The 11,305-nt window shown below is 41.1% G+C and overlaps 1 protein-coding gene across 1 annotated transcript in view; it reads right to left on the reverse strand.

The window, feature by feature from the left end:
• Positions 1-9,670, reverse strand: part of neo1a (neogenin 1a) — a 232,067-nt gene extending 222,397 nt beyond the window's left edge. Inside the window, exon 1 of the mRNA XM_056278452.1 lies at positions 9,285-9,670. Coding sequence (XP_056134427.1) covers positions 9,285-9,375 — 91 coding nt within the window. The 5' untranslated portion in view covers positions 9,376-9,670. The remainder of the gene's footprint in view (positions 1-9,284) is intronic.
• Positions 9,671-11,305: the final 1,635 nt, after the last annotated feature.

The raw sequence follows: 11,305 nt of genomic DNA on the forward strand, positions 1-11,305 counted from the left end.
CATTCTGTAAAGGTTGTGTCAAGGTTACTTCATCTTGATCATGTGGTAAAAGTTTCCATCATTCTGAAATCTTAACCCCAATCCAGTGAATAGTCAGGTCTCAAATTCATGGATCCTGCACAAGATGTCTTTTTCAAAGACATACTGTGAGAAAGCCATGGTAAAGTACTGTGCTAGGACAAAAAGCTTTTCTTGCTAAAATTTTACGGCACAGTAGTACTCCGTTTACTTCCAATGTAGAGGTTTACATGGATTTCTACCAGGGAAAACCAGACAAACCAGTTCTTGACTTATAAAAACAGTCCAAAAAAACTTCGGGAGAAAACCACTTTAACTTCAAAGAGAATTGTTCTGGGACTGCTCACCAAATATGCAGCGACTCATTAACTATTAAAAAGACACCATATTTAGAACTCTTTGAGATTTTGTTGAATTGGGGAAATGTGTCCCCATCTAAAAATGTCGGCATTTATCTATCTCATTGTCATGTGGATAAAGAATAACCTCCACATGTCTATAGTTCCTGCATATGCCTACATTTTCAGGGGTTTTATAAAATGAAAACGCTGGGTTTTCATTTTAGTGAGTCTTATAAAAACTTTTTTTTCCCAATGCGTACTTTTAGAAATCAAAGCCCTTGGATATAAAAAGGGGGGGGGTGAGAGTGGCACAAACAAACCACACCATTTATGATCTCTCCTCCGCATCATTCACAGCCACACATAAATATCTAATTTTGTTCCAAGCAGACTTTCATAAAAAGTGGCATCAACAGAGTTGCAATCAATTCTTTCTTCCTCTCCTTATTAGTTCTGAGCAATGCACTTTAAAAACAACACTGGTTCTGTTACACTAACCTCGCCAACTGCCTGGGAACACATGGGCACCAAATGGATGGATGAAAATGTCTTCCTGTCTCACCATCCACTCAGTAAAAAACAGTGAAAGCCTTTTTTTGCCTCAGGAGTAATAAAAAAAGAAAGAAAGAAAGAAAGAAATGGGAAACCGTTTGAACTTTGTCGATAAAACAGCTGTTCATTCCCGGATGGGTGGCACACGCCTATACAAATACCCACACAAACATATACATACACATCCCACCAAGTCTGAAGCTGCCAAAAGCCACAGGCTAGGCAACAAGACGATGGCAGACAGCTTGTTTGAGGAGTGCTTACAATCCCGTCTCTGTGACAAACTGCCCCCACGCCCATGCCGCTCATGAAGTGCTCCTTTGACTGACTGAAGGGTGAGGAGGGTTGGATGTGTGCACATGGGCGATTGATACTATGTGACTGTGTGCAGGAATACGATGGTTCAGTTGTATGCACAGGCAAAGGTGCACATATACAAACACAAATACACATATGCACACACACACAATAAACTACCACCACTGATACGAGAAGCATACCCACAGTGAAGGTGAAGACCCGCAAGTTAGCGCAAACAATACGGTCAGTGAAATTAGGTCAGCCCCGGCTTGTCCGTGTGTCATTGAGATACAGAAGGTCAGTAGAGCCATTAAAAGAATTCTGACACACTGGGTCAAGGTTAACAGGGTTCAAACTGCACTAACCAAATCGGACCTTGACCATAAATGCACACACATACAAAAAAAACATGCATCGTGAAAGTGATTTTAGACCAAATTCTTCTTCTTTTTTTTTTTAGAATACTTTGATACACGGGCTCTTTATGATCACACTTCCTGAGCTACAATGTCGAGGAAGCTTTTAAAATTCAGGCTAATTCTTCACGCGCTGGACAACATCCAAAACGACGGCAGAGGATAAATTCATGTCTGAGCTCCTAGGTGGGGAGCTCCAGAAGGTACAGTGAAATCAAATTAAGGTTATTAATCACTCTTTCCAGAAGAATATTAGTCTCTCTTTATTTATGATGAGAGGGCTGCTGCCAAGAATGAGATTTTCCACCTTTAAATTACATTAAATGTAAATTAAGGCAATTACACAAAGTTTTCAAGAGTAACAATATATCAGATATGGAGTTGCTTGAATCTAAGACAACTGCAAAGCTAATGTCAACTGCCATTTCCTTCCATGCAATTTTCTGTGCAAAAGGCAAAATGGAAGACTCACGGACACCTCAAAGCTACTTTTGTTCATTTGTCATTCAGGTTTAGTAAACATCATCAATGAGAGGCACTTGGAAGACAGAGCTTTTCAGTGCAGAAGATTTTTTTTTCCAGCACTGACAGATAAAAGATCTTACAAAAGCTCTACTTGAACATTTTACACCTAAGACAGAAAATATGCCTGCTTTGGAACATCAAGACCTGGTATCCAAGCCTTCCCCAGGGCAAGCAGATATATGTAAAAAAAATAAAATCTGCCATTTTATTTTCATGTTGAGCGGGGCAACAAAAAAGGGTACAGTATGAAACAGAGCGTAGCTCTCATCAGGCCGAGCTCATCTGACCAGCACAGCTTGCATGTGTCATAATCCTCTGCAGCTGCCACCATTGGCAGGAGACACTATGACAGGAGCTCAAGCAGGAGGAAGGGAAAGTTTGAGGAAAATTTTTAGAGAAAAAGTCTTTGCTATCCTGCTGAGCTAGCATAAAGATTCCTTTGGAAGAGCCACAAAGCCAATTCCTTATTAGGGTTTGGCTTGAATGCTAGGCAAAGAGAACAGACATCACTGCCAACTGTACTACTCATACCTAACATGAATGGACGTAACTGTTGTCATACTGCAGTACTTAAGAGGCATACATCGATTATAAAATGAGAAACAGACGCTTGGCTCCACTTGTATGTCGGCTAACAATGAAGGACATGACACTGGCATGCTTTCCAAAAGAACATCCACTACAAGTATAGCGGCAGCCTTGAAAAACGGCTATATTCCCTAATCTGACATGCTCCAAGACCAGCAGCTTGTTTTTCCTGCTATTTCCCCCTAAGAGCCAATGGGCCTCATGCATGAACAGTGCATATGCACAGATTTGTGCGTGTAAAATGTGCAAGTGAACAATTTAAGAACTTTTGTGGCATTGATCAATACTTGCGTACTTCCCGCTTGCTCTTATGTAAGCTCAAAATTTAAGAGCGCCCCAGACCACATGTAAGCCAACACACACAAAAACCAATTTGGGTTTTGTGCTGTGAAATATTAAATAATGATGATTAAAAAAAACAGTGGTGTAATGGAACATAGTTGATCCGTGATGCGTACGGATCGTTCCCCATGGTTCGACACGCATGTGAACCGCGGATTAATTGCAAAATTTAACTATCATAGTGAAATACAGTTTTACTGGCGTTGTTACTTTTCAAAGTAATAATTCCCTAAATCTCGATGCAGAGTTGCAGTTAAAAGATAGACAAGACAGATGCGTGCTGTGCTTTACTCTAAAGTGCAATGACTGGTTGATTATGCAAAAAAGCTGTTGTGTGTTCACGTGAAGAGAGCATGTTGAATCCCAACGAATCAATCGGGGACGCTCGCGCTGCAAAAAGCCCAGTGACAGTCATGGCTAGCGGAGGAGCAGAAGAACTTGAACACCCCCCCCCCCCACGCTCCCCGCAACACTTAAAGGAAGAAGATATCATGCCTCGTACTACACTTTTAACAATTCAGTATTGAATATTTTATATATTTCAAGATTTGATTTAAACACTGGACATCTTCAGTGTTGTTTTCATGTAAGGCTATGGGCAAAAGTTCCTTGCTTTAAGTGTTTTCCAGAGTAAATAGAAAGCAGTTATATTTGTCCCCCCCCCCTCCCCTTTTCTTCTTTTGTCTGTCCGTTACCTGTCAAATTGCAGTGGCTTGTTGGTTTGTGGTTTGCACACGGCACTTAAGTCTGTTGCCCATATATAAATTTATTGGGCGTTTCCTTATGCTAATTGCAAAATCCCTGGCACGCGCATCCAATTTAAGATCAAACACAATTCATCAACATACTCAAGTGGGTAAGAACAAAATTGGCCGGTGCACATGTTTCATGAATTCCATGTAGGATTTTCTTATTTTCCTCCTTTTGGTTTGTGCAAAAACAAATATGAGGAAAAATAAGAAAACATTCATGCATGAGGTCCATTTTGTCCACTGTTCTGAAAGCAGCTTCAGTACGCCAGTGTGGTCTTAATATTGTGTTACAGTGCACCAATTCCTCCTTAAAGTCAGATAGCGAGTCAAAATCTGCATTTTTAATGGCAGCAATTCATACCATTGATCAAACAACCAATACAAAGCTTCAACAAACATAGGAATATTTGTTTTCCTCTTTAGCAGTAATCTTGAAATTAGATATTATTGCCTAAAAGCATATTGCATATTGTCTGGTGTCTCTGAAGAGACTATTAGAATACCAAACTAAAAAGCAGAGGCATCACAAATCCAGCCCGGAGAGGTCTTGAATTCAGCTTTTACAGCTCTTTTGAGATTTAGCAGGGCTCCATGTTATCCTTTTTATGGCAATCAGGCAAAGTCATGGTATAAAATCAGAACTCAGACATAACGGCAAAAAAAAAAGAGAAGAAAATCATATATGAGGACTTGATCTTTCTGATGAATAAAATGTTTCAGTCTGGGTTTAGATTTCACACCCTATCGGTGCTCAAAATGATCAGAGGCTACTATTATGAAAATAACGATGGCCTGTGCATGCCTACAGTAAGTATATATAAACACAACAAAATTAGTGTTATATGTAGTTACGTTTATATATCTGAAATATATATATATATATATATATATATATATATATATATATATATATATATATATATATGAAATTAGTTTAAGAAAAATTCAAATACAATATCAAAAAAAAAAGGAAATACAAGAGTTTGGGAAACAGTGAAATCGCTTTTAGTCAGCCTTAAGCAAGGCACTGGAGAACCAAAGAGCAGTAAGAGGGCAGGCTTCAGTCGAGAGGAAACCAGGTGCCACAACACAGCCAAGACTGAGGCAGGGGAAAGCCATGGACATGTCAATAATCTTGTCTGGGATTCAAAGCATCCAGAGCCCCATAGTGCAACCTCTTTCTTATTGAGTGATAGACCACAGAGCCCTTACTGTCCAACAGGTCAAAAAAGAGATGACTACTCACTGATGGACAGTTTGCACAGCAGACACTTGAGACTATGAGAATGGTGGGGAGCGAAAATGTGTAAATTTTTGGATGGAATTATCTTAGGGCTTGTAGAGAGAGAAACTTTTGTGGCTTGAATCTGGTCTGTGGGCATTCCACCTAAGGACTAACAGCTGATGCGTGAAAGTTTGATGCGGCGAGTGAAAGGATCAAACCGTGTACATTTCGAGGCATGCACTATTTCCATGCTGGAGATGATGAAGGTCTTGGTATAGCTTGCCATGTCCACATAAATAATGGTGTGGAACCAACAATGTCGAGTAGCTTTTACAAAGGCACTCCTGTTTTCAGAGAGGAAGAGAAGTGCCAAAGACAGACCACAGTGCATAATGGAGGATGCAAATTAAGAAGGCCTATCTTCTCCTACCACAAACAAATGTCAGCTGTACTAAATATGACTAAATTTCTAACTGCCTCCTGAGGTCAATCTGTTGAATTGAGAGGGATGACTTATAGTCAATATCATACAAAATTAGTCATCAGTTTTTTTTTTTAATAATGCTTAAATAAGGATTAGACTATTCAATATACTCAAGAGACAGAATTTACTTTTTTTTCTCCATCAAAAAAAAACATTTGGGGTTTTTCTGGCAGCAGGCAGCTGAAAGAGGGCACGCGCAAATCTTGTGGTTGCATTGACCGTCTTTAACCAACAAGACGGCAGCAGTATTAACACTGAAGATAAAAAAAATACAGGAAACAGTTCAGTGATAACCTTTTCTCCGTGACAAGGCAACCATCATATTGAAACTCATCTTTGTAAAAAAAATGATTCAAAGACTAATGCAAAAGACATTAACATTTCCTCATAGTTCTTGTATTCAATTTATCAACTTTGATTTTGTTGTCTTTTTTCTGGCCTTTGATTAGCGCTTTCCCTTATATTTCTTTCTTACGATGTTTTATTAAAAACAAGTTCAGACATGCCTGACTATCATTTTGTCCATAGCCCCGTTAGACCCAGAGTTGATTGTTTATTTAGTCATCAGCTCATTTTTTGTCATGGAAATGAGGCCATGAGTGAATATTTTCCATCAACAAAATTCACATTGGTTAACACTCACACATGCCATTTAAGGCCTGTTCATGGGATATTGATCTAGTTAACCTCCTGCCAAGGAGGCAATGAACGCCAGGATATAAACAGCATCAGCATTTATTGTAAACTGTATCAGTAATCGCCAATGCCATTTACATACAACCATAGCACGCCCAACTAATACTGAGAAATTCCACTGAAACAACAAGTAGCAACAGAGATAGACAGAGTTTGGCCTGCTACCCATATTCAACAGTGGTCTGGTCTCAATCACCAGACTTTTCCATCGTCTTTTATATTGAGAACCACACACGGAGTGGCAACAAAGTGAGCCACTGAATCCCTTGCTAGAGTACATCAGCAGATATCCTAATTGGGGTGGTGTCATTAGTGAAGCAGATGAATCAAAACACCAGGCCAAGTGCGCAATTATCCATATCTCAGTGGAGGGAGGTCATTAGGACGTTATGAGTGATTGGAGCCCATAAATAAATGATCAGTAAACAGCATAATAAACGGCAGAGACAGCAGGTGAGTCTGCACGGCTCCTGTGCCAACTTGTTAGAAGATGATGTGAACTTTGGGAAAACAGTCATCCATTTCAAGTGTTAGCCTAATTGATCTGAGATACCATCTTACAACATTTTACTTTTTTTTCCATTTAATTACTGTGTGTAATGTGAGATATGCAAGTAAAGAAAATTCATTAATTATTATACCATGATGTACATGATGGAAAATTTGACTTTCATCAAAACTTTCACACAACCTTCCTCACATACTGGAAGAGAGGACCACCAATGACTTTCCAAAAAAGAAAAAAGAAAGAAAGAAAAAAATAACAAACGTTGGTTTATCAGAAGTTGGTTTAGCAGAAGAGTAGACAGAAAAGTCTAGCAGGAAAAACACTAGTTGTTTTTTAAAGCCTGGGCCATGCTGCAGCCAAGGTGGTCTGTGTGGATAAAGCCCAGGAGAGTGGCCTGTGGGAGCAGAAAGGGTTGCCAAATGTTTACACATTTCAGCAAGTTATTTGCATTGTCCACGGGGAGACAATCGGCAAGCAATTCCGTCCCTGCAGGATTAGAGAGATAAGATAGAGCCTAAATGGATTTTTCGCTCCCCAGATGGGGAGTTGTTTACAAAGCAAAACTTTTAGTGAAATTTAAAAAGATTTTTGTAAACAATTAGGAGCCAGGATGAAGAAAGTTAAGATGAATAGCGGTAATGTGGCAGAGTTGGTCTCCTGTATGTGGCTGAAATTTTTCAGGTTGTTTCAAAATGAAACAAAAAAAAGCACACATATCCATTATCCCCATCTCCGACGGCAGATGAAAACCAAACAAGGAAAAGTTGAAGCACTGAAACTCTTGAGCTTTGACTGCAACTCTACCAACTTTGACAAAGATGAGTTTTGGCCATGGTCCCACTTTGCAGAAAGATTCAGGACCTCAAAGAAATGTGTTTTGAATAAACAGATATTTTCAGCAAGGGGGACCCCACAATTAGTAATTTGAGACTCTCTCTGCGTGTGGGTCCCAGTCCAATTCTCTGGAATCAATCAAAGCTCCCAAAGGAACTACCCAGTCCCCTTAATCTCCTGGTTTTATTACTTTCCAGACAGTCAGCCTGTTTCACCCTACCCCCATCTCTCTCTTTTGTACTGATCTCCAGCAAAGCCAAGGAGGGGCTTCTCTCTCTCTCTCTTTCCTTCTCCCTCTCTCTTTTTCTTCCTCTCCATCTCTCCCTCCCTCCCTCCCTCCTCCTGTCTCTCCCCTTCCCTTCCAGCACTGCAGAGCACTTTTCATGCAGAAGATGGTCTTTCATCAGTTTCCACATGCAAGAAAGCCAAAAGGCTAGGCCCGTCACTCTTTACTCCACATTAACCAGCATAAAAAACAATATTACATAGAGACAGATGAATTGCCTTTTCTGACATTCATAACTATTCGGATGCATTATGGATATCGCGGGGGGGGGGTAAAATGAGCCATGCTGCAGCACAATCAGTTAAACCATTGCTTTCCAAGCCATTTGTTGCTGTGTTTTACAGAGACCTGCAACTGACTTGTAGACATAAACTGATGCGTATTTGGAATTCAATCAGGGCATATGCTGTGCATCCCAATTGGAGCTGGGCATGCAGTTCCCCCCCCCCCCCCACAGATCTGCATAACATCTCTGTCACTCAGACATTGTGAGCGTTTACCACAGGTTCTGGGAGGCTATGCTCAAAACAAGGTACCGGGACAATACATCTGTTGATTTTAAGATGCAACATATGATAAAGAATAGGGAAAAGAGGAAAAAGTGTAACTGTAACACAAAGAACACCAACAAGCCAGCGTTAGTTTACCAAGGACTGAATCTGAATTGCACACTGCACTCAGCTCAAATAATTAACTGAGGCAAATGTATCGGGTGCTGTTTATCCATCAGCTAAACATGTATTGACGCACAGGTAATGAGACGTCTGCTGGACTGATGACGCCAGCTTATTACTTGACAGTGAGTCCTAGTGACTCTTCTGATTTTGCAGGGGTTTTTTTTCTCTCCTCCAGATCTAAGTTCCTGCCATCCTTTCCGATTCTATGACTACAATGGCAGCCAAACAGAAATAGATGGCTGACTCCCATCAAAGAAAATCCATTGTGTTCAAAATTAAAATTCTCCTCCCTCACCCTCCATGGTTACAAACGTCGGTAAAGCAAAGCCAAAAGGTAGATTCACAAAAATCATTTGAGAAGCAACCATAAAAAAAACATTTACTACAACAGTAGTGCTTATTGAGACAAAAGGTCCCTCAATGAGAAAAGCGTGTCGCTTTAATGCTACAGACGTCCGGGCTTGGTCTACGAGTAAACGCAACTGTTTGCCTATTTGGCAAAAGTTGTTCGTCTTTATCGTCGAAATGAGAGAACGAGTAGAGGACGACGTCTGGGGGAGCAGCACTTAGCCGGGTTAGCCGGGCGTCTCGCAACTACAGCTGGGAAAACCACGTCTGCTTTTATGCACAATAACTTGGAATACATGGTGTTTCTCACTCCGATAGCGATCGACTCTGGGGGGGGGGCAGCACGATGCGTTACAGGGCTAAAGTGTGAAAGGGGCTAATGAAAATATTACCTTTGTCGACATGCTTGGCCACGGTGGTCGCCGTGTAGAGAAAGGTGAGACAGAGGAGAGAGAGGAGCGACCGTGCTCCCCGCTCGGCCATCACTTTTCAAAAATAAATCTTTGCAGGCTTCGGAAAACCCCCCGGCGAAAATCCGTGTGTTTTGTTCTTGTTTTGTGTTTTGGTTTTTCTTTTAAATCCTCAGCCAACCTCCTGTGATAGACTTCCAAGAAACGAGTAAAAAAAAAAGGAAAAAGAAGGGGGGGGAAAAGTTCAAAGTCTCACCTACGAAACGTACGGACACAACCGGAACCAGCGACTTTTAAAACGGGCCGGATGAGACATGAAGCTGGCTCGGAGAGACACCGTACGGGGTTACGAGTGTTTTCTCAACTTGGTCGAGGCAGGGGTCGGAGAGAGAGAGGAGAAGAAGAGAAAGAAGAAGAAGGGGGGGGGGACACTGAAATCAATCCATTGCAACAGAGGCAGAGCTGCGAGGAAGAAGGGAACAAAACACAAAGTATGGCGATAATTCACGGATAGTCTGTCCGGATCTTCTGTGAAGAGACTTTGTAAAAGACAGCGAGAGGAACAGTTGCGAAGATTTCAGAGATCCGACTAATCAGAGAGAAAACGCCGCCGCGGCCAATTCCTGCCTGGAGGAGGGTTGCACGTAACAGCAACGCGTGGAAGGGCAGGATTTGTACACGGCTCCCCGGAAAACCAGGTGTGGAGCCGCACGGAACATTTGGGTTGTGGCAAAACCTAAAATACGGGATGGGAGTTTCATCAGCGCTCGTCTCAACGAGATATTCATTTGTGGTGAAAGGGGTTGATTTGGTGGGGGAGTGCAATGGGATGCCCCCCCACACACACACTGCCTCCTTTCAACCCACTTTGGGTTAATCTTAATCAAGGAACGTCAGACGTCTATTATCAATCACTTCCATTTGACATGCAGCATAATGTTTTATTTGTTTTCTTTTTATTGTTGTTTCATTTTATTTCCTTTTTTCTTGAATTTATGGTATATAATGTTCTGTGGACATTGTAGTGAATGGGTGAATTCTCCGTACAGTTAGAAATATGATGAGTATTGCATTGCTATGCGGGAATCTAATCACAAAACCAAACCATAAAGCCAGAGACAGGGTTTTTTTTCTTTTCTTAACTCTCATTTTTTGAATACACTTGGTGTCAGAAAATCTTTCGCGGTTAAGAATGTGTAGGTTGAAGCCCTTCACCCATCCACCCCTGCCCACCACCAAATTTAAAAGGGGGTGATGGGTTCTGGACAAATAAATCAACCGCTGCTTATGGTATGATATGCAAAAAAAAATCCCATGAGCAAAAATGAACCCCCCCTACACACACACACACACACACACACACAAAATATCAGCTCTTACACCCTGCGGGCCACCAGTACCGGTGGCCCGCAGGTACTGCAGGTAACCCGGGCCTCGACCAATCAAGTATGGAAATCTGATTTATGATCCACATATTTGATTTGGCAAAGGTTTTACACCAGATGCCCTTCTTGGTGCAACCCTCCCCATTTATCCATCCAGGCTTGGGACCAGCACTAAGAATGCACTGGCTTGTGCATCCTCGGTGGCTGAGTTAGGTCTTAGATGTAGACTGCTAATGATTATTACATGGGCTTAGTCAGGTGCAGGTTGGATGGGTCATTTGACCTTAACCCAAAAAACAAAAAAATCCAACAGAACTGTATTCAGTGAAACCAGACAGCAATTACCTTAGGAACAGAGTAAGCTCATAGTCACTACCATAACATGTTTTTAAGTTTGAAATATCCGTGATTTGACAATCCTGCGAATCTACAAGTTTTTAGTATACTATATGTAGTAAAGTTTATTCATTGCCGTGGTATGTCAAAGGCCATCTTCCATAAGTTATCCTGTGCTCAGAATAAAAAAGTCCACTTTTTGAGAAAAAATACCCTATTAGTAGGCTGAATACTGTGCTGTTACTGCTTTTGTTTGTTGCATGCAATGAAACCAATATTGAG

This window comes from Lampris incognitus, chromosome 4 (genome assembly GCF_029633865.1).
Source record: "Lampris incognitus isolate fLamInc1 chromosome 4, fLamInc1.hap2, whole genome shotgun sequence".
NCBI lineage: Eukaryota > Metazoa > Chordata > Actinopteri > Lampriformes > Lampridae > Lampris > Lampris incognitus.